We start from the raw sequence: 24158 nt of genomic DNA on the forward strand, positions 1-24158 counted from the left end.
TTTAAATTGATCCTCGAAACAACTTGCGTTCGTCCCAACGCACAATGCAAGAAAGCCAAACAAACAGGTAAATATTGTTTTAAAAAACATTTTATAAACTTTCGTTGAAAATCTAGGAAGGTTTTAGGCATTTTAAAATATGTGTTATGGGAAGTTTTGTGTATGGATTAAAAAAACTCTATATTTCTTTGATTTAGGGTTTTATTGCATAATATAAACAGGTTAATTTCTTCTTTCGGTATGCAAAACGATAATAAGTTGGGTTTGGATAAGTGTAATAAAGTCACCGCTTTTAAATGACTTCTTAATGCTTAATGAATTTAATTCAAAACGTTTTTTTTCCTCAACTTCTAGGTAAAATGTTGCTTGTTTTGAATTTTTGATGTTTGCTATGAGAAACGTTGCTTGGTATGAAATTCATTTACTAATTTTATTATGTTAACAAAACGTTTTGATGCCAATGACGTGGACTGAAACTAGACTCTTTTACAAAAAAAAGTTGTGACTTTGGACGTTATTTTGCAAAAGTGACTACCCCCTAATTCAGTTGTAAAATGACTTGTTACATTATGTTGCAACACTCTGTTAAACATTGAAAAAATAATTTGGCGACAAACAGAAATGCAAACAAAGTTCCGCAACTATGTAAAACATTTCTCTCTTACCGATTCAATGGTTTAGATCACGGGTAGCCAAAACGTCGATCGCCACATTATAATGGTCGATCGCGTCGAGTATGTGTTACGTCATTACAGTACCTGTCGCGTACGAGTGAAACATTAAAATGAACAATTGTTGTCTAGACAATCCTCATAAAGCGTTCTCTGACGTAACAAATTAACCTCCATCGCTAGTTTGAAATGCAATTAACGCTCAAAATGTTATTTTCTTGCGACTATACACCTAACCAGTAGATCTAGTTTGGTAAAAAAAACCTTTCGAGGCTAAAATTAACAAAAAATCGTCATACAACTAAGCATGCGAGACTGTTTACACACTTTTGATTATTTACCAAATACTTACTAATGAATTGCAAAGCCAAAAAGGTCGAGCAGATCGACATCATCTTGATTAAGACGCTTCGATACAAACTTGTATCATATTCAGTTAATGTGACACTATCAAGCTATTACATATTGCAACACAGTGGTTAATGTCGCGCTGCCCTGGTGTGCCATTTGTAATGCTCAAGGATGCCGATAGGTACTTGCGAATGTTTAACAACCCTTTTTTGCTTAATTGTTGAGCTTCTTGATACAACTATTTGTGTATAATTGTCGATTAGAGAACATTATATCAAGTGACATTTTCCTACATGTTTTAAGTTGATTGTGTTGTTCCGGTTCCATTTCAGAAAAATACGCAAAGAAAATTCCAGTCGGGGTGCCGTAAGCCATAAAAGGTTGAGAACAACTGGCGTAACACATACTATTATTAGATTTCCCGAGGCCTTGACATGTATACGGGGTATTTTTCAAGTTATGAGGTTATTGTTTTGTAAAAAGTGTTTCGCGAATATCGTTTATGTTCTTCGTTGGAGCAAGACGAAAAGGTTGCAGAGCCACTGCGTGAAGTTACTTGAAGGTATTTCGGTTTACATTAGGGTATGCAAAATATATACTTTTTCTTGCAAATGGGATGCAAAGTTAGATCTTTTATCATGCTAATGAGATGCAAAAAACAAGAAAAATATCCAAGAAAAACTACTGATGGTTTTACTTGTACATTATTTGCCATGATCCATTTCAAATTGTGTGCGTTAGCCTACCCAAAAGGGCCAACAGTTTGGCTGCTAGTTAGGCATCGCGAAGCCCCCAAACAACAAAAACAAAATTTCCATTGCAAATATTGCACACAATCTATCACAGAGTAAAAATAACACCAGTTGGACAACAGTAAAGCACAACATAAAACTATTTGTTTTTGAAACTCGTTGCTCTACTGCTTAACAGCGATAAACGGAAGCAATACAGTCAAAAGGCGGACGAAGTGCAATGTTGGCGCTGGAGAGTAGTTAAACTACAACAATCCACAAATATGAAAAACGCTGTTGCCGGTGTGCTATAACAGTGCAACTGCTAAACACATGCTTTAAACCAGTGATTTTTAATATGTTTTCCCGGCGACACATATGTTAATGGCGAGTAGCTTTAGCGACCCAACTTCCTTCACTCCACTTTTCGTATAAGCGAACGAAAATAAGACATCGCATTAAAAAGTTCGAATTTAATAATATTAGCAATTTCTTCGTGTTGCGTCTACTTTTTTTTGATTTCAAAAAGTATTGCTCAGAACCAATGTTATTAAGTCTAACCACATAAAACTACTGCACTAGGCGACCAAACCAAATAAAACGGAAACAAAATTTTGGGCGACCACTCATAGGCTTAAAATACACAGCACTAAGCGGTGACATTATGGTACTATTCCACGGTTGAAAATGGGTATAGGTCTACTCTACAACCTTATCCACTAATCGTGCCATTGTTTTAAATTTATAGTTTTACTAATATATTTTGATTGGAAAAAACCGCACCCAATCAAGGAGCTGTGGTTTGTATTTCAATTTTCTTCGTTTGGGTGCTGCACATTGCAAAAAAACGAGAGAAACGTTATTTTTATACAGTTGACCCTATACGACGTTAAATCGTGACTTCTCCCTGAAAAGTTGTCATGTACTTCTCGACAAAACAAAAATACTTTATTCTCCCCACTCTAAAAGTGATATCGTTTACAGCCATTATCCATCAGATGAGGGCCGCACGGTTTAACTGGGACTCATCCCCACTCCCAGTGTGCTCCTTTTTTGCGGCAACTTCATTTTCCCTCTGTATAGTGCAAGCGTCCAGCTGTATGTTCTCCTGCTTGGTGCTGTGGCTGATGCTGGGCGCCTTCGGTATTCTGAACTTGGTTTTGCCGCGTTCGCAGCATGCCCCTAGTACCTTCTTGCGGACAACTGCGTTCTGCATGCAGTAGCAGTAGAACACCGCCACGCCTTGCAACCCGTTGACGATCGCGTTCACGTACGTCATCACTTCTGACGTCACATCGTTGCCGAGTCCTGGAGAAAGGGGCGAAAGAAGTGAGTTTGGGCTTTTAATGTAGATGGGTTCATCTGACAGGGCGGTAAACGCGTATTTTCGAAAATAAGTTTTTTTGGCGCTTAACGACGTAGCCTGTAGTCAACAAAAGTGAGTCGAAATGCTATATATATATATATATATATACAAGGTAAATTCATCAAGTAATTCCATTGTTGACTTTTAGCCCTAAAATAGTATTTATTGGGCGGCCAAATATAAAAAGTTAAAGACATTTTAATGGCTTTATCATAGTTGACTAAAACACGAAATTCAAAGCTATTCAGCGCAACCCCCAAAGTTTGTAGCAAAGTTCTTAGATAGACACACTTGTCTGGTCAACTTTTGGAAATACTTGACTTGGACTTCAGTTATTTCAAAATGACGTATTGACAACACTGAGTTCAGGTAGTTTTTGCCGCGCGAAAAGTTCTTACCTGTGAAAAACCCTAGCACCCAGGTCATCCCAAACACAAGCATCAAGAAGGCGAAGGATGCGAGAGCGCTCCTCACAGCCGTCTCCTCTTCTTCTCCCATTCTCTCCTCCATCTTCTTCTTGGAGGAGAAGATCTCCAGCGCGCTGATAACGGACACGCAGAAGTTAACAGCAAGGACGATTGCAAGGGGAGTGATCACAACGAGATAGAAGAGGGTGGTGTTAGGAGCCAACCAACACCTGTCATACTTGCGCACGCCAGAAGGGCAGTGACTGTATTCCGCGTACAGATCGCTTTCCTGCATGTAACTACCGGTTGGCAGGCCAATTGCCAGGGATAAGGCCACGATTAGGGCTGGCGCCGACCATCCGACGACCAGGAAAGCCTGGGACCGTTGCCGGGCGTTTTGGATATGAAACTCCATTGGAAATTTCACTGCCATTATCGTACGGATCCCGTCAAGCATGAACCAGCAACCTGAAAAAACAACGAACCATTTAGAGTCGGTGCATCATTTATTTTGCATCGTTGATTGACTGATTTGGTAAGTCTGCGAACTATGATCTAGCCCTACAGAAGTCGTTTTTCTAAGGCCGGAGGTCGTGAGTTCGATCCTCACTGCAGGATGGTTGTTTTTCTAGCCTCTATTGCTTGCATCATTGATTGACAGATTTGGTGAGTCGGCGATGACTTTCGGTGTACTGATACGTAAGCTCTAATCATTTGTCAAAAAGCAGCTTCAGAAGGGCTAGATTACAGTTGTTGAACACATATATGTATGTTTCTTACATTTAGGGTTGGAGTTGCATGTTTTGACGCGAGTGGTTTAAACTTTCAAGGACTGCAGTTGAACTTATTTTACTTTTGCGCGCGATCTCATGATTTAAATAGTTTATGTTAATATGTAAATCGTAGACGAGTTATTTTCCACACTTCCCTGATCAAATTTACATATTGTGCTTTACGATTTCATGATAGTTGAACCATTCACTTGCAAAAATCGTAAATGTCAGAATCGCACCGGTTCACTGACATACCTATTGGTTAACTAATCCAGGCAAAAATAGTAGTAAATCCAAAATGACGAGTGTACAATACTGCTTTTCACTTGCCCAGCCCATTACAGTGTGCGGTTGTAGACCAGGGTTAACTGTGGTCAGTGGTCTGTGGCGATATGACAAGAAATTAAAGAGCCGCACATATACATTCTACAGTACGTACCCTTTCAATAATTGCCGCAGTTATTCACATCTTAATGATTTCAAAAGCGTTTGCTATCCAGTATCGTATATCGTACATGTTGAGCAAAGATTAGTAAGTAAAAAGTTTGTTGTGAGGCAGAGATGTGAGACGAAGTGAAGTTACTCACCAGTTGCAAGCAGAAAATATTGGATTGTGGCTGCAAGGAACAAGCATCCGACATTGTTGTTCAGCGCTAAGTCATGGAACAGGTTGGTGACGTGAAGAAGAAGTAGAGCAAGGGATACGTTGAGCTGGATGAGCGTACGGTCGCTGGCGATCTCGCGTTTGTGGATGAGCAGGAGAGAGATGGTGGCGACGAGGAAGGCAACCGAGATCGACTCGCAAACGTAAGAGAGGATCTGAACACAACAGCACCGTTATAAATGGAAGTGGAACAACACAAAGTACTTTAAAGCATATAGGAAAATGTCATTTGATATAATGGTCTCTAATCGTACATAACTATTTGTACCTAGAAGTTACCAACTGAGCAAATCAGATTCCTAAAAAATAAATACCTATCGCCAACCATGAGTCCTTGAAATACCTATCGCCCATAACACATGTCAAACCAGGGCGCCGCGGCACCCCGACTGAGAACCACTGGTCTAGAGAGTTGTTATCTTTTAACAAGTCTGGTGTCTTGTTTTGTCTACTATACACACACAGTTTTTTTATTAGTAAACTTGTGTGCTTTACTGGGCAGGTTTTCGATCAGATTTCTGTTGTGGAAAATATCCTGTAAGACCCAACAGTCTAGGTTATTTCCTGTCCATTTTATATCATGCTGGACAAATCCTGTTACACTTTACAATAGGACTCAATATGGCTCGATATAGCAGTTTAATAAGGTAGTTTTAAACACCTGCTCCTACATTACGAAAAACAGGCTCTTACCTTGACCTCTTGAGTCACTTCAGTTGTGGTTGTGGAGAGAAGTATTGAAAACACAGTGAGGTGATCGCATTCGCAATTAACCTGGCTCCCATCCACTCTGGTGCGACACCCAGCGGTCGAAAATTCGGCCGATTGGTCGATAAAAACGCAGGTCATATTCAATCGGCCTTGAACTCCGGTTTTCGATGTTTCTTTTACCTTGTCGCAAACTTCATTTTCGGTGACGTTGCTTGAAAAGCTTACCGAGCCATTCTGCTTCTTTCCAGTAACGTTATTGTACCCCGAGACGCCGATGAAAACGATGGGAGTCAACTTAACCTGCTTGTTTCGACTCTCGGTCGGTTGAGGACCACTATGTGCACTGTTCAATGTTAAACTTTTAGCCGTGACCAGCTCGAACATAACAAGAGAAACGCCAGAAGACTTTGGCGAGTTAAACTTTGCTTTAACGGAGGATTTGCTAAAAGGCACCATGTCTGTTTCGGCAACTCCGTCTTTTGTTGGAAGTGGTTCAGCAACAATATGCAAGTTTTCTCGTTTGTAGCTGACAGAAGATAGGTTGCCTTCGGCGAGCTGCTTTAGGTGGCTTTCGAATTCGTTCAGCCTTTCTAGCGTGAGTGGATCCTTTGACAGCGAAGTAACATCGTTTTGCAGCCAGGTCGGAATGTTTGCCTTGTTGTTGCGTCCTGCAAAAATACATTAATTTGTCAAATATGGATGTCTGACAAAAGAAATTTGCCAACAACGTGCCCGGAAATGTCTAAATTTTTAATACTAAAGCGCATTTTGGTAAAACAAATTCAGCATAAACAATGTGGAATTGAGTTCCGGCTTATTTTAACGATGGTTTCATGAAATATCTAGTTTCTGAACGCAGTTATACTTAATGAAACATTCACACATATGTGTGTTAATAACTGAGATCTGCCCTTCGAAGCTGCTTTTTGACCAACGACTACGGCTTACGTATAATTAGTACACCGAATGTCATCGCAGACTCACCGAATCTGTTGATCTATGATGCAAGCAGACCAGACTAGAAAAACAACTAGCCTGCAGTGAGGTTCGAGTTCACGACCTCCGGTCAAGCCGGGACCGTCGCTCTACCAACTGAGCTATGTAGGCTAAGAAGGGAACGAGTCGAGAAACAACCAACCTCATATGAGGTTGCTTGTACTAACAGATTGAGCAAGCATTGGCAGATGGCTTTCGGTGTACTAATTATACGTAAGCCGTAGTCGTTGGTCAAAAAGCAGCTTCGAAGGGCTAGATCGCAGTTATTAACAAACATATGTGTGAATGTTTCATTGAATAAATGATATGGTACTGTGGATCCCCTTCTATGAGGTTGCTTGTACTAACAGATTGAGCATGCATTGGCGTATGGTTGTTTCTCGACTCGTTCCCTTTCTGAGCCTGCATAGCTCAGTTGGCAAACCGACGGTCCCGGCTTGACCGGAGGTCGTGAGTCACTGCAGGCTAGTTGTTTTTCTAGTCTGCTCTGCTTGCATCATAGATCAACACATTCGGTGAATCTGCTATGGCTTTCGGTGTACCAGTTATACTTAATTGACGTATTTCTAGATCCCTTATCTTAAGCCGTCCGTGTTTGGCAATATCTACCATAGGTGGAATACCGCAGCATAGCATTTCACAGGGGGCCCCGATAGTGCCACTAATCTTAATTAAGTAGCCGTAAAATTGAAGCATGTACCAAGTTTGCAACGTAAATATTTATACACTGTAGAAAGATTTCGCACACAGATGAATGCTGTTTTAATAAAAGAGGCAATGTTGTATGCGTATGCCGATAACGTTCAAAACTAGTAAAACTTTTAGTTTACTTCAAACCTGTGGTCGTGACGTGTCGGCCAGGCGAGTCAGTTGCAGTTGTCGTTTCAATTTCGGTAGACCGGCTGCTAAAGTATTTCGTTACGTCATACTGACTGCTGTTAAGGACTGCGAGCGTTGTAGTGTCGACTGTCGTGAGTTCTAAAACGTAGCAGAAAGTTATTGGTTGAGTTTAGAAAAAAAGCCGAAACATTTTTTTAAAGGGCAAGCCGTCCGCTTTGAAAACATTTTTTTACAAGAAAGGTCAAAAAATAGTTACATCTTAAACTTTAATCTCTATACGATAACGCATCTTAAGTAGATTTGGGAATAAAGGAACAGTAATATCTTAAAATCAGCGGTTTACTAATATTTGTTGTCATTCCATTGTAACATCCTTATATCTTGGTTTAATATCTTCACAGATGCAATGCCATAACACCGGAAGTAGCCTACCGCCGATGTTAGCTGATATCGGGCGTACATTTCAAATTGTAGGACTTTTTCTTTGTAACGAAACCAATTTACAATCCCAACCAACCTGTTGAATTGACGATAGGGCTTGTTGATTTCGATTTTAATGTAATGGAAGGTTGGGTGTAGCTAGTAGTGGCCTGTCCTGTGACATCTGCGAAAACGTGGTTAGTGGTAGGCAGCAAATTTAATCAACAGTCGACCGGTCAGCTGTTTAGTTCAGCACAGCAATGTTGCTCTGGTTGTTTATCGCCGTACACTTCCTATAAGCCTGTGTAGCTTAGTTAGTGAAATGACGGACTCGGTTTGGCCGGAGTTCGAACCTTACTAAAGGTTTTTTTTTCTGTTCCAATCATAAATTACATATATCGGTCCTTCATGCAAGGATAAGACATTGTTTCGTATAAGCGTCCTTACCTGAAGTAGCCGCTATACTGGTTATCGCTGGAATAGCTGTTGTGGTCGTTCCTGTTTATGCAAAGCTTGATATTCATTTATAGAAGTAGGATAGTTTTAAAGTACAGATAATTTTGCTGGTGTACTGCACATATATGATTGATTCTAAATAAAATTTTGTATTAAGGGTAAATTGTCACACGACAAAGCAGTATGTCGGTTAGCTGGTTAACAAAATGCATCACATTTTATTTCTTTAACAAATTTGCCAAATGCAAATTTGCCAAAACCTCTAATGCGGCTTTAATTAAATTTATCCTAGGTTACGTCTTTTACCTTTCAGCGTCTTGTCGATTATATGTTTCATTTGATCAACGATCGTTTGAAGTTCTGCGAAATTATCCAGCTTGATTATTCTTTCAGGGTTGCCAGCAATCACCTTGAAACAAATTAACCTTAAAAATTTGTTATATTTCTTAAATTCACGTCAATGATACTTTGTGCGTCCATGTTGTCAAACGTCACTGCTGGCAAAGGGCTTAAAAACACCGTAATTTGAATAACGTTAACTTCGGAATAAACACAATTTAGAATAAAGCCAAAACAAGAATAAAATATAATAGTTGGAATATGATCCAGTTAGAAAAAAGACCTAAATCCGTCAAATTATAGTCTGAATCGCACAGCCAGATTTATACAACCTTTCACCTAGCCAAAAACTCAATGCCCCCCCTAACTCACCTAATAATTCTAACCCAACTTCGAACCCCAGCAAAACTTTGCTAACACACACACCTAGTCCCAAATATCGATTTTTTAAAGGTTTATATATGTGTTTTTTTTCAATGGGTTTGGGACGTATTCTGATTAGTTTAGGTCTTATTCCGAAGCGATTAGGTCTTATTCCGTCTTATATATTACTTCGTATTTGTATTTAATATGAAGAGAATCTTGATAGTATTGTACAGGGTAGACCGACCATAATACACCAAAAGCCATCGCAGACTCACTGAATCTGTCGATCAATGATGCAGGCAGGGCAGGCTAAAAAACTAGCTTACAGTGAGGTTCGAACTCACGACCTCCGGCCATACCCGGAGCGTCGCTTTACCAAATATGCTACACAGGCTCAGAAGGGAACAAGTCGAGAAAAAAAACATACGCCAATGCTTGCTACATATTATGGTGTTATAGATAATTTCGCTTTAGAAAAGCAAGAATAAGTTTAGTTCAAAGTGTGGGATATACACTGCCAAAATAACCTCTAGCTCAGTTGTCGGTGCATCCCCGATTCCAACGGCGAACGTGGTGATTCCCCTGGACCGAGCATACTCTGCAGAACTGTTGAGATGTTCGTTTGATCTGGGCGAAGAGTAAACGTTTTACTACATCGCAGTGTTGTAAAAAGTCTTTCTCGAAATAACCTAAGTCCACGTCAAGTCATTTGAAATAAATAACGTTGGGTCCAGTTCAAGTCATAATTAGAGCAAGTTAATTTTAAGCCAAGTCCTTGCAATACTTTCTACTAAAAAATAACAAAAAAACAATATCGCAGCAAAAATGTTTTACGTGCAAACATTAAGATAAATAACTTAAATTGCCTAATGAAAACACTTTATTTTAACCCCAGTCATTTTTCAAAAGAATTATGTTAAATAAAGTCATTTGTTCAAAAGACTTAAGTCAATTTAAGTCATTTGTTCAAACTACTTAAAAGTCAAGTCAAGCCAATTGAAAACCGTGACCTAAGCGCACTTTAGTTAAGTCATTGACTTACAACACTGCTAAATGTACAGTTTTCAATTAAACATTTAACGTACAAACGGTGCTTTTCTTCAACTAACCTTCCGTCTGTTAAAAGAACCATTACTTTATGGTTTTCCTGGTTATTTACAGCTGCGGAAGACTCGAATTCTTGAACTGTCAAATTGATGGCGTGAGCTGTGTAAGTCGAAAATCCCTGATACTTTATATTGTCAACTGCTTTCTGTGTAAAACGCGATGAAGTTTAATCGGCTTAATACTGCTGAAAACTTGTTTTTTTGTTTTCTTACGTCAAACGATTCTTGCGTCTTGTACTGTCCCAGTTTGATTTCGACTTTGGTGAAATCCTGATCGCTGGCCGATCTGGAATAAATGACAAAGTATGTCTTTAGCGGTTTTGACAGATTTCCAATATTTGATAGTTAAATGTGCCTATTAATTCTATAGAGCGTTTACCTCGTAATGTTTTTTATTTGCGAGTTTTATTTAAAATTGAAGTCTAAAACAGTTTTGATATAAAGGTCCATTTACACTACAGCTGCACTGAGCTGAGCAAAGATTTGCTTTTAAATTCTACTGTTTCGATCTTTTCACGCTTTGCTAAACTCAAGCCCAGTGCAGCTATACAAAATGTTTTTGTTTTTTTTGTTTTTTTCGATTTTTACACCTAACTTAGCGTAGCTGCATGCAGTGAAAACAATTTCACGCTCAGCGCAGCTGTAGTGCAAACGGGCCTTAAAACAAAACATTTGCAGGTAATTTATGGGGATAACTAAAATCAAGTCCAGGGTCAACTAATAAATAACAAACCACCAAAAATAATGCAAATCGTGTGTACTGACTTTTCCAATTGCCAAAGCGAGTACTGGACGACTCCGAAAGATGTCGAGTTGATATCGAACTTCGAAGTGAGATTTTTCACCCAAGTTTTGACAATTTCGAAGTTCTTTTCGTTAACTGAGTTTGAACCATCAAGGACCATCATTAAGTCCAAATGCCCCACAGCAACATCTAAAACGTCGAAAAAAAAAGCTTTCGTGGGGATATGTTCGGTGTTGTAATGACTCAAGTCAAAGATTTGATCTAACTGCACTTAAGTCACTGTTTTCAACTGATTTATGTTATTTTGGCAAAATGACTTGACTTATAGATTAAATCCATTAAGTCAAATGACTTTAGTTTAAACTAAGTGTTTTTAAACATTGCATTATAAAAATAAGCTATTTATCCCAGTTTTTGCGCGTAAATGATTAGATTGATACATTGTTTTTGTTTTGATATTTTCAGTTCAGCTATTGCTCATAATCGGACGAGTTTACCACTTCTAATGGTTTATCTTTTTTTTTCACATGAGTTATTTGACTTGTAGTTGACTTGCTCTAATAACGCCTTGACTGGTACGTGACTTTGGTGTCTGATGACATGGGCTTGGCCTATTTGCAATAAAACGTTATTTTATAAAATCTTAAACAACAAAAATTGAAGCGGCGCACTTAAGAATCTCTCGAGCATGTGGCGGCGCAAATAATTACTGATAGAAAGCGAAACGTTATAGGCCTACCACGAAGAACCAGACGTCGAATGGAGATTATATGAAAGTTTACATTTATCTAAAACATCTTTAAAAAGTGCACGTTATTGCAACTATTAAACTGCGAAAGTGACAACAATATTAAGCATACACATTTCCCTAAGCAGTAAGGCTCCTAACCCCTTTGTCAAAATGACAGTCGCCGTATAAAAAGGTTTAGTATCACTTATAAAAAGCATAGCAGACTCCAGGATTTGTGTGACTTATGTAGCCTAATATTGCAATCAACACGTTTATCGCACAAGCTACCTTATAGCTGACACAACCAATCTGCTGTTTATTAAAAAAACAGTTTATTTACCTGCTACACTTTGACCAACCCCTCCACATACCATGATGAGTGAAACGAAAATGGCCAACATATTCATCATTATCTGCACTGAACTCCGCTGGGTTTAGTATCTTAGGCGTCGACAAGACTGCATAGGTTAGATGAATCTGTTGGGTCTACATAGAACAAATTTAAATTATCTAAGTCACTCTGCGATAAAATAAAGGACGGTCGGCTTATATTCGTATTAAAACGTAGGTCGAAATAAAACCTGCATAAATATGTTCTAAACATGTAAGAAATGAGTTGGGCTATTTGTTGTAATCCTTATTTTTAAATCGGTATCAACTTCGGTGTGCGCTCTGTTATTTACCCAGCCTAAACGCATGCCATCGAAATAAAATACTGCATAAAAACGGATTGTAACTCAAAAGTGCCTTAACCACCTACCGACTTAAACAAGAGACTCGTTATTAGCTTGAACAACAGGCAAATGCCACGGCGTTTATATGCATAGCCTAATAACTGATTCAGTAGTACATTAACTGAACGTTAGTAGACTTATTCAGCTACATCACTGAGGTGTGAAACGAAGCTCTCTAACCTATTTAGAAAACAATTTATAAAGTGTGTGCGTCGCCTAAATAAACTAACTTTCACTTAGCTGAAATATATATTTTAAATTTACAACTGACATCTTATAATTTATAAACTGCCCTTTTTCAATATTAAATTCATGGTCTAAATAGAAACAACGTATTAATCTATATTCAACTGACAGATGACTATTGAGTCTCACATTTTAAAATTTGCAATGTATAACCACAAAATACGCATACAGTCTTAGTCACTTGGACAGCAATTTCTAGCTACTGTACCACCGTGAAGGATTACTTCCCCAAAGCTGTCAAACACCTTAGCACTTAGGTCAGCGAATTTAAAGCGGTTGCCTTCTATTTAAAAGCTCAATACGTGGAAGGCATATTGGCGAAAGCCTTGCATCGAACAATAAGAAATATAAATTAGTTACTATTATATTCGCTGGTCACGAGTTAGCCTATATATGTGGTGTTTTTTAAATATTTGCCTAGAATGCTAATAAGGTTCCGTAACACAGTAAATTTTAAATCTTTGAGCCATACGTTGTGTGTTAATCGAAATCAATCTTGAGTTGAAAACGCCCTACTACGCATTTAACCCCTTTAACAAACCCCTAATTTATTAAGTTCTACCGTTTGAAGAACCATTAATTACACTAAACTCAATTTACAACAGGGTATCGCTGTTTTAGACAGATCGTTTTAAACTGGGCTAAATCGACACACAATGATAAGTTTTGTCATTGTGTAATTTTTCATTACATGAACTTTGTGTAAAGCATGTTGGTGACAAATGATCTTGTAGGAGTAAACACGAAAAATTGTTAAGAAATGATTAGGAACCACGTTCTAAGAATATACCCATCTATAGGTTTATTTGGCGGGTTTCGAAACTTTGCTGTTTACATTAATAAGTTTAATATTGTTTACGACTAGCTATTGTGATTCGTCTTTCGGAATATGTTATGATTATTTTCAGTACTTCAACTTATTGTGAATGAACACAGAGTCACAGACCATTGTGATCTAACTAGAAACCAAATAGGGTGGACACATTGAAAATAGAATAGCAATGAATCTACAATTATAAACATCAAAGTGCTTACGATACCTTGAAGTTCACTGACAATAAAGGAAAAAATAAGTGCGCATGGTTAATATCCATATTTGCTTACATAGTTAAAAAAGTTGCTCAGCTAAATTTGATTACAGTTTTCATACCTTTTAATGTCGCTTTCAAGTACCCACATTTAAATTTATTTTATTTATAATCTTAAAGGACTATATAATATGATATCGTTAGATGTCTAAAGTGACTAAACAATATGTTAATTTCTTTGACTTGACATTAGCATACAGTTGCCCTTTGCATAAAGTTCAAACAATCCTTTTGAGAAAGCTCTTAAATCAGGCGCAACTGTAGAGCGGCTATTCGTCTGTATGACGTCATACATTGCTTCCCTTTTGAAACCAAGTGACGGCTAACTGATGAGCGCGGTATGTTTGCATAACAGGAAAAGCGCGGGGTTAAGTTTCATGGTGTATTAATAAGGCGTCTACGAGGAATCTAATATTAGGCGCACCACGAAAAACCGCATTCACTCAACGGTCGACCTTATACTGAAACTTTGCGCTGAAAGTTCAACTGGGAATATGACAACGAGGAAAATGCGAACAATATTTCTGTAAGGTCAAAATAAACGCATATGCAAAACAAGTGGTCAGGATAACCGTCACCTAACATTGACTTGAAAATTTGACCCGAAGAGTCATGCAGCCCCATCAAGTACGTCAGGAGACTTAGTGGCGTATTCAATCATCAATCAATTATATTTAGTTTACCTGTAAACAACAGAGAATGCAATAAACGTTTATACACACAAAAGCAAAGGCGCCAAAAAACACACTTCTCAGTCAATCAATGAGGTATATTTTAGGTTTAGAGCAAAACATAATAACAAATAACATATTCAACTTCACTTAATAAACCACAATTAATTTTCACTGAAAACACGTGTAAATGCATTCAACGTTTACGCTAGTGAAACCGAACGGTTGTCTTTTTAAGCCCACGAATTTTAACAAGGTTGATTTTATAACATGTATACTGCCGTATGCCAACGACTGCACTCACATTGCTCGCCATAAAACGGTCACATATAGCAGTGCTTCTTTAGTTTTGTTCAACCCTAGCATCTATCTATAGATTTCATTCACCCTTGTATTATGATATCATAAAACTATCTCGTCTATATATAACAGCACAAAATTACTTAGGTTGTTTCGATTTTTGTTAATATCAACTCAAGCTAAGTTTTATCATCGCAAATCTACAATTTCTCCCCAGATATAAGGCTACAGAAGGACAAAACACAGTCACAGAGTTTAGAAAAACAATAGACTATCATCCATTTCTGATCGTTCACCCTTATTCACCCCTTTTCGTTGGTTCACCCCTTCAAAAATGTTATTCACCCTGGGGTGAACCATTGACCTGATTAAGAAACCCTGACATAGAGCATTATAGCAAATTCGCAGGCCCCGCTTGCCAAAACCTAAAACGAATACACTAACTTGGTTCGTATATACAGTAGAACATTTCCTGTGATCTTTGGAAGACCTGGGTGTCCTGAAGGCCCCCCTTGTATTTTTGACCCGTCCTTACTCCTTTCATTGATCGTGACGTTTTCAGAAGCTAATAAACGTTGACGTCACCGATTTGGTCGCGTCAGGGAAGCACTGTCTGTCACACTACCTTAATGTACGACAGATTTGCGTCAGTTAAATAACGTTACACCAAGAGTTTGATAAGCTTTGCTTCCTTCACGCACTTCCCTGGTGCATTTTCACTTGACATCCTTTAATGTATTCCGTGACCTTTGCAAAGTACACTGCTATCAACAACACCTGTCTCGACCTAAGTTATTATACGTAAGGAATTACACCAATCATTGTTTTTAAAACATTTTTAATGACAAACGGCTTACTTTTAAGTTAACTGTCGAGATATAGGGACAAAAGCGAAAAAGGTTGGGTAACTAAATATCAATTTAAGTTTAGTTCTTTTCAAAGTAATTTCACGAACCTGGAACTGTTTCGAACGGTCGGCACTTTATTCGCGCTTATCTTAAATCCGTTTAACAAGTTCCGAAAAGTTTCTACATATGTCTTGAACAAGTCTTTTAAAGAAATACTTGTGTTGAAATGAAATGTTGTCATTAAGCATTGCTTTTATAAAATTAGGTTATTTATATGATGTTTTCACTTACAACAATTCTTTGCTAAATGTTGCGTTATTGTTGTTTTTTAGTTGAATTACTGCTCATATTCGGAAGAGTTTACCGTTTTGTTAGTTTAACGTATAATTTTGACTGGGACTTGACATGTTTTGTATTTACAACAAAATTAACTTGTAGTCAAGTTATTTCACAGATGACTTAACTTGGACTTCAGCTATTTTACGAACGACTTGACTGGGACTTAAGTCGTTTCAAAAATGCTTGTTTACAACGCTTTACAACAGCTAAGATAACCAACAAAATACGACATGTCTTATTGGGGGCTACCTTCTGCAAAGAAACAAAGCAAAATGTAAACTAATAAACATTTTGTGAGGATGGCCATTGTTTTCTAAACGTCATTTGCGCCAAAGATATCGGTTCCAGAACGAACCTAACAAACTATTTGCAATTGTCTTACTTTCTACGTTCTGAAACTTTAACTTAAAGACATTGTTTAAATGGTACGAAAATATTTAGCTAACCTTCAAAATTATTTGAATCGAACCATTTATAAAGTATATTTGTGCCTTAATCTGATAAAATTCGCTTTTTGTGACAAACACTGAAGCAATGAAGCACATTGTCTAGTATTGACATGTATATTTTTGTTATCCGGTTAAGACTACAATTCCATGTTTTAGATCAAGGGTAGCCAAAACGTCGATCGCCGCTTTACAACTGGTCGATCACGTCGAATATGTGTTACGTCATTACAGTATCGCACACAAGCGGAACATTAAAATGACAGATTGTTGTCTGGACAAGCCTAATGAAACGTTATGCCATGCTTGTCTACAAAAGACCTCCGACACTTGGAAGCGTACTTACCAACTACCGCGCAATTAGTCAACCGGCAAGTACCATCCCTTCCACTGGAAAGTCAATCCCGTGCGGCCACTGCTGTTTATGCGGTCATTATAAACAGGCAGAGAGCATAGTCTCGAAGGTTTTCACAGTTCCCACTCGCAATGGGAACATAGCACTGAAACAAGCACTTTGCTGCACCGACCACGGTATTTACATGGCGTCCTGTCGGCAATGTGGCGAACGATACGTCGGGCAAACAAAAAATTCATTTGCAACAAGGTGGAGAGGCCATAGAGCAGTATGGAAAACTTTCAAGTACAAAGAAAATAACGACAAAGCAGCACTTCTGCGCCACTACGCTGACAAACACATGTCCATGCTGAGGCAGAGGCCTACCATTGCAGAGTGTTTCAGCATAACATTTTTAGAAAAACCACCTTTTAATAAGTTGGACATATGTGAAGCAAAGTGGCTAAAGGTAGTCAACGCAACCATTAACATCCAAAAAATGGTTCTACCGCGAATAACATAAACCGCTATCTTATCGCTACCCATTCGAGCCGCATTTTACCGTCTAGCATCTCGCACTGCTCATATGTATTTTTTTCCCCTTCCTCCACTTATTTGCGTCGCCTACTCATTTATCCCAGTCGTGTTGCCTGCGAGGCTGTAGTGCTTTTCATTGCGTTTTCAGTCTATTATAATGTTTTAATATTTTATTGTTTACTTTTATTGGTTTGTTGATGGCTGCGCTCTGATTTTATTTATTTGTACTCTTACAGGAACTGATGATGCCACTTTGGCGAAATATATTTTCCTTTAAACAAAACGTCTGATCCTGTTTTTACTCATGTTTTTAACTATGAGTTTTACTTGTTGAAGTGACAAATTAACCTCCATCGCTAGCTTGAAATGCAATTAACGTTCAAGTTGTTGTGTTTTTGTGACTTTTTTAACGAACCAGTAGATCTAGTCTCTAGTAGATCTAGTTCTCACAAAGTGTTTTAGTCGATCGCAATCAAACATAAGTCGGCTACACATGTAATAGATCATCCCAAGTTTGGTAAAATTTGAAAAATGTCCAACCCTGTGAATATAACACTCTTAAGCGCCAACTATGCACTACAAATAAAAAGTACGAAGAAGTAAAAAAGTTTAAAGGGTCTAACTGTATTGTTTGACTTCGTAACAGCAAGCGTCCGCTATTCTTGTTGAATGCTTACTGTTTGTTGCGGGAAATCCCTTGCTCCTTTGTCAAACAGGGTACTACTCTATTTGTATTTTTTTAACATCGCCCTTAAACGTGCCACAACCTGATATGTAAATGACTTGACTGGGTAATCGGACAGTCATACAGCTAAGCATGCGAGACTGATTACGAACTTTTTATGCAACTAACAATATTGTTAAATATTCCCAAAGCCTTGAGGTGTATTAGGGATAATTTTCAAGGTACGAGATATTGTTTTGTAAGATGTATTCAGCGAATATATTTTTGTGTTATTGGTTGTCGTAAGTCAAAAACTTGAGCCACTGCGTGAAGTTACTCGAAGCTATTTCGGATTTCATTTGGATATGCAAATATATATGTTTTTTCTTGCAAATGGCATGCAAAGTTAGACCTTATATCACGCTGATGAGATGCAAAAACAACAAAAACTATCCGAAAAAACATACTGATGGTTTTGCATGAACATTTACTGCCAAATTGCATTTCATAATTATACAACTCTGTATACAGTAAGTTGTGCTACAAGATTAGAAATTGAATGAAAGATACTTAAAATGAAGGTAAAGAACAACTAACATAGAAAATTAGTAAACCACAAACTTAAATTACAAAAAGTGCCATAAAGGTTTCGATCCAGCTGTCAACCATTGTTTATTGACATATTAATCAATTAATTAGGCATCCCAAAGTTTCCTAAATCACCAATACCAATATTTCCATTGCAAATATTGCACACAATCTATCACAGAGTAAAAATAACACCAGTTGGACAACAGTAAAGCACAACATAAAACTATTTGTTTTTGAAACTCGTTGCTCTACTGCTTAACAGCGATAAAAGGAAGCAATTGAGGCAATAAAGTGGACGAAGTGCAGTGTTGGCGCTAGAGAGTAGTTAAACTACAACAAACCACAAATATGAAAAACGCTGTTGCCGGTGTGTTATAACAGTGTAACTGCTAATCACATGCTCTAAACTAGTAATTCTTAATCTTTTTTTTCCCAGCGACACAAATATTAATTAAAAGTAGCTATGGCGACACAATTTTCGTCACTCGACTCTTTGTAAACGAACAAATATTTTGACATTACCATTTAAAAGTACGAATTTATTTAATATTAGGCATGTCTCTGTGTTACATCTGCCTTATTTAATCTTAAAAAGTATTACTCCGAACCAATGTTTATAAATCTAACAATATAAAACTACCGCAGTCGGCGACCAAATTAAATAAAACGGCGACTCAATTTTTGGTCGCGACCAATAGGCTTAAAATCACAGCAAGCGGTAACATTATCGTAGCCTACTATTACACGATTGCCACGGTTGAGATTGAGTATGGTTCTGCAACGTTACCCAGTAGGTGTTACTGTTTTGAATTATGTGTTACTGTTTTGAATTAAAAGTTTTGAAAACACATTTAGATTAGAAACAACCACATCTAAAGAAGGAGCTGTGATTTACATTAAAATAGTTCTTCTTTTTGTGTGCATCACATTTAACAAAACTAGAGAAATGTCATTTTTAATGAGTTGACATTATACGACGTTAATTGGTGACTTTTCCCTGAAGGGTTGTCTTCCCCTCCCTAACAAAACAAGAATGCTATATGCGCCTCAGTCCAACGGTGAAATTGTTTTGCCATTACCTTTCAAATAAGGGCCTCACGGTTCAACTGGGACTCATCCCCACTCCCAGTGCGCTCCTTTTTGGCGGCAACTTCATTTTCCCTTTGTGTAGTGCAAGCGTCCAGCTGTATATTCTCCTGTTTAATGCTGTGGCTAATGCTGGGCGCCTTCGGGATTCTGAACTTGTATTTTCCGCGTTCGCCGCATGCCCCTAGTACCTTCTTGCGGACAACTGCGTTCTGCATGCAGTAGCAGTAGAACACCGCCACGCCCTGCAGCCCGTTGACAATCGCGTGCACGTACGTCATCACTTCTGACGTCACATCGTTGCCGAGTCCTGGAGAGAGGGGCGAAACGTGTGAGTTTGGGCTTTTAATGTAGATGGGTTCATCTGACAGGGCGGTAACCGCGTATTTTCGAAACCATAAGTTTGTTTGGCGCTTAACCGACGTAGCCTGTAGTCAACAAAAGTGAGTCGAAATGCTATACAAGGTAAATTCATCAAGTAGTTTAATCATCGACTTTTAGCCCTAAAATAGTATTTATTGGGCAGCCAAATATAAAAATTTAAACACATTTTTAAGGCTTTAATATAGTTGACTTAAAGGCGAAATTCAAAACTGTTCTGCGCAACCCCTAAAGTTTGTAGAAAAGTTTTTAGATAGACACACTTGTCTGGTCAACTTTTGGAAATACTTGACTTGGACTTCAGTTATTTCAAAATGACGTATTGACAACACTGAGTTCAGGTAGTTTTTACCGCGCGAAAAGTTCTTACCGGTGAAAAACCCTAGCACCCAGGTCATCCCAAGCACAAGCATCAGGAAGGCGAAGGATGCGAGAGCGCTCCTCACAGCCGTCTCCTCTTCTTCTCCCATCCACTCCTTCATTTTCCTCATGGAGGAGAAGATCTCCAGCGCGCTGATAACGGACACGCAGAAATTCACAACCAGGACGATTGCAAGAGGAGTGATAACAACGAGATAGAAGAGGGTGGTGTTAGGGGCCAACCAGCACCTGTTGTACTTGCGCACACCAGAAGGGCAGTGACTGTATTCCTCATACAGCTCGCTTTCTTGCATGTAGCTACCGGTTGGCAGGCCAATTGCGAGGGATAAGGCCACCATTAGGCCTGGCGCCGACCATCCGATCGCCAGGAACGCATGAGATCGTTGCCGGGCGTTTTGGATGTGAAACTTCATCGGAAATTTTACGGCCATTATCGTACCGATCCCGTCAAGCATGAACCAGCAACCTGAAAAAACAACGAAACATTTAGCAGTGATGTACTGACTTCAGTCAATGACTTGACTTAATTAGACTAAAGTCACTGTTTTAAATGACTTGACTTGACTTAACTATTTTGGGAAAAATGACTTGACTTGACTTGACTTAAGTCTTTTCAATGAATGACTTGGGTTAAAACAAATTGATTTCCTTAAGCATTTTTGTTATAAAATTGAGTTATTTATCCTAGTATTGCAAAATATTTGCTTGTTACATAGGCTGCATTTTTCTTGTCTTTTAGTTTAGTTATTTTTTATCATTGTACGACTTTAACAATTCCAATTACCTTTTCTTTTCTATGACAAGGACGTAAGTTAAAATTTACTTTCTTAAATTATGCTTTGAGTTGGGCATCTGATGACATGGACTGGGACTTTGCTTGTTATTTATTTAAAATGACTTGACTTTTGCTGAAGTTATTTTACAAATGACATTTATAGTTGCTGCATCATTGATCGACAGACTCGGTGAGTCTGCGATGGCTTTTCAGTATACTAATGATACGTAAGCCGTAATCGTTTGTCAAAAAGCAGCTTCATAAGAGCTAGATCAAAGATGTTGAACACATTTTTGTGTGTGCATCTTTCATTTAGAGCTGGAGTTGCTTGTTGTGACGCGAATGGTTTAAAGGAGCAATTGAATTTTTTCATTTTACTTTTGCGCGCAATCTCATGATTTAAATAGTTTATCTAAATATGTAAATCGTAGACGAGTTATTTTCCACACTTCCTGATCAAATTTACATATTTTGCTTTACGATTTGCATGATAGTTGAACCATTCACTTGCAAATATTGGTTAACTAATCCAGGCAAAATAGTAGTAAATCCAAAAAGAGTAGAAATGCCTAGGATCAAATGAGTTTAACAATTTATGTAGTTTAACGATTGATTTTAATCTCAACGAATAAACATGTTATGTCAATAAATTAGACACGAATTTGAGTTGCTATATTAAAGACAAATGCCTAGACACGCACTTGTTTGCAATTTACTTGACTGGGACTTAAACCTTAAACTTCTGAATTATTATTCGCTGAATCTCAAGTTTTGCCGGGTGATGCTTCATATCTTCTTCTGCAATAATCTTAGAGGATAGCCGATAAATTTTACTGGCAATTTGCGCCTTTGTATTTTTCTATAAGTTGGGTGAAAAACTTATTGCTAACGTCATTACTAAATCGATGACGTCACATTGAGATTTATTTTTATGAAAAAAACACAATACTAATCACAATTTTACAGAAGTCTTAAGTCATTTCGAAATGACGAGTGTACAATACTGCTTTTCACTTGCCCAGACCATTGCAGTGTACGGTTGTAGACCAGGGTTAACTGTGGTTCGCGACGACTGCGCAAGTGGTCTGTGGCGATATGACAAGAAATTAAAGAGCCACACATATACGTTCTACAGTACGTACCCTTTCAATAATTGCCGCAGTTCACATCTTAATGATTTCAAAAGCGTTTGCTATCCAGTATCGTATATCTTACTTGAAGATTAGTAAGTAAAAAGTTTATTGTGAAGCAGAGATGAGAGACGAAGTGAAGTTTCTCACCGGTTGAAAGCAGAAAAAACTGTATTGCGGCTGCAAGGAACACGCATCCGACATCGTTGTTCAGCGCTACGTCATGGAATAAGTTGGTGACGTGAAGAAGAAGTAGAGCAAGGGATACGTTTAGCTGGATGAGCGTACGGTCGCTGGCGATCTCGCGTTTGTGGATGAGCAGGAGAGCGATGGTGGCGACGAGGAAGGCGACCGAGATCGACTCGCAAACGTACGAGAGGATCTGAACACAACAGCACCGTTAGAAATGGAAGTGGAACAACACCATGTACTTTAAAGCATATAGGAAAATGTCATTTGATATAATGGTCTCTAATCGTACATAACTATTTGTACCTATAGAAGTTACCAATTGAGTAAATCAGATTCCTAAAAAATTTTAAATACCTATCGCCACCCTTGAGCTCTTGAAATACCTATCGCCCATAACACATGGCACACCAGGGCGCCGCGGCACCCCGATTGAGAACCACTGGTCTAGAGAGTTGTTATCTTTTAACAAGTCTGGTGTCTTGTTTTGTTTACTATACACACAGTTTTTTATTAGTAAACTTGTGTGCTTTACTGGGCAGGTTTTCGATCAGATTTCTGTTATGGCAAATATCCTGTAAGACCCAACAGTCTAGGTTATTTCCTGTCCATTTTATATCATGCTGGACAAATCCTGTTACACTTTACAATAGGACTCAATATGGCTCGATATAGCAGTTTAATAAGGTAGTTTTAAACACCTGCTCCTACTTTACGAAAAACAGGCTCTTACCTTGACCTCTTGAGTCACTTCAGTTGTGGTTGTGGAGAGAAGTATTGAAAACACAGTGAGGTGATCGCATTCGCAATTGACCTGGCTCCCATCCACTCTGGTGCGACACCCAGCGGTCGAAAATTCGGCCGATTGGTCGATAAAAACGCAGGTCATATTCAATCGGCCATGAACTCCGGTTTTCGATGTTTCTTTTACCTTGTCGCAAACTTCATTTTCGGTGACGTTGCTTGAAAAGCTTACCGAGCCATTCTGCTTCTTTCCAGTAACGTTATCGTACCCCGAGACGCCGATGAAAACGATGGGAGTCAACTTAACCTGCTTGTTTCGACTCTCGGTCGGTTGAGGACCACTATGTGCACTGTTCAATGTTAAACTTCTAGCCATGACCAGCTCGAACATAACAAGAGAAACGCCAGAAGACTTTGGCGAGTTAAACTTTGCTTTAACGGAGGATTTGCTAAAAGGCACCATGTCTGTTTCGGCAACTCCGTCTTTTGTTGGAAGTGGTTCAGCAACAATATGCAAGTTTTCTCGTTTGTAGCTGACAGAAGATAGGTTGCCTTCGGCGAGCTGCTTTAGGTGGCTTTCGAATTCGTTCAGCCTTTCTAGCGTGAGTGGATCCTTTGACAGCGAAGTAACATCGTTTTGCAGCCAGGTCGGAATGTTTGCCTTGTTGCGTCCTGCAAAAATACACTAATTTGTCAAATATGGATGTCTGACAAAAGACATTTGCCAACAACGTGCCCAATGTCTAATTCTTTAATATTAAAGCGCATTTTGGTAAAACAAATTCAGCATAAACAATGTGGAATTGAGTTCCGGCTTATTTTAACGACGGTTTGTAATGGCTGTAATACAATCATCAACAAATAGGCTACATCGAATGCTCGCTTCTGCCTTCGTTAAAGCTTGTAGAACTAATATGTATCTTCACGTAACGACAAGTTTGCAACGTAAATATTTATACACTGTAGAAAGATTTCGCACACAGATGAATGCTGTTTTAATAA

General features: G+C 38.4%; 1 protein-coding gene across 1 annotated transcript; it reads right to left on the minus strand.

Moving 5' to 3' along the window:
* Positions 1–19552: 19552 nt before the first annotated feature.
* On the minus strand, positions 19553–23629 carry LOC146141050 (adhesion G-protein coupled receptor G2-like). The gene is made up of 4 exons (XM_083392796.1): positions 23146–23629; positions 22374–22605; positions 20308–20784; positions 19553–19866 (listed from the first exon to the last, which is right to left on the minus strand). Exons 1-4 carry the CDS (start codon positions 23617–23619, stop codon positions 19553–19555), a joined length of 1497 nt encoding a protein of 498 aa, XP_083248922.1. The 5' UTR covers positions 23620–23629.
* Between the last annotated feature and the right edge of the window lie 529 nt (positions 23630–24158).

Source organism: Ascidiella aspersa, chromosome 6, assembly GCF_963924565.1.
Source record: "Ascidiella aspersa chromosome 6, kaAscAspe10.2, whole genome shotgun sequence".
NCBI classification, from domain to species: domain Eukaryota; kingdom Metazoa; phylum Chordata; class Ascidiacea; order Phlebobranchia; family Ascidiidae; genus Ascidiella; species Ascidiella aspersa.

What these genes read in the sequence shown, in the direction of transcription:
- LOC146141050 (XM_083392796.1), bottom strand. Translation starts at nt 23,619, where the DNA reads ATGGTGCCTTTTAGCAAATCCTCCGTTAAAGCAAAGTTTAACTCGCCA. An exon ending in GTTTTTTCTGCTTTCAACCG is followed by an intron (nt 20,785 to 22,373) that starts GTGAGAAACTTC and finishes TTGTTTTTTCAG; the next exon opens with GTTGCTGGTTCATGCTTGAC. An exon ending in GGTGCTAGGGTTTTTCACCG is followed by an intron (nt 19,867 to 20,307) that starts GTAAGAACTTTT and finishes CCCTCTCTCCAG; the next exon opens with GACTCGGCAACGATGTGACG.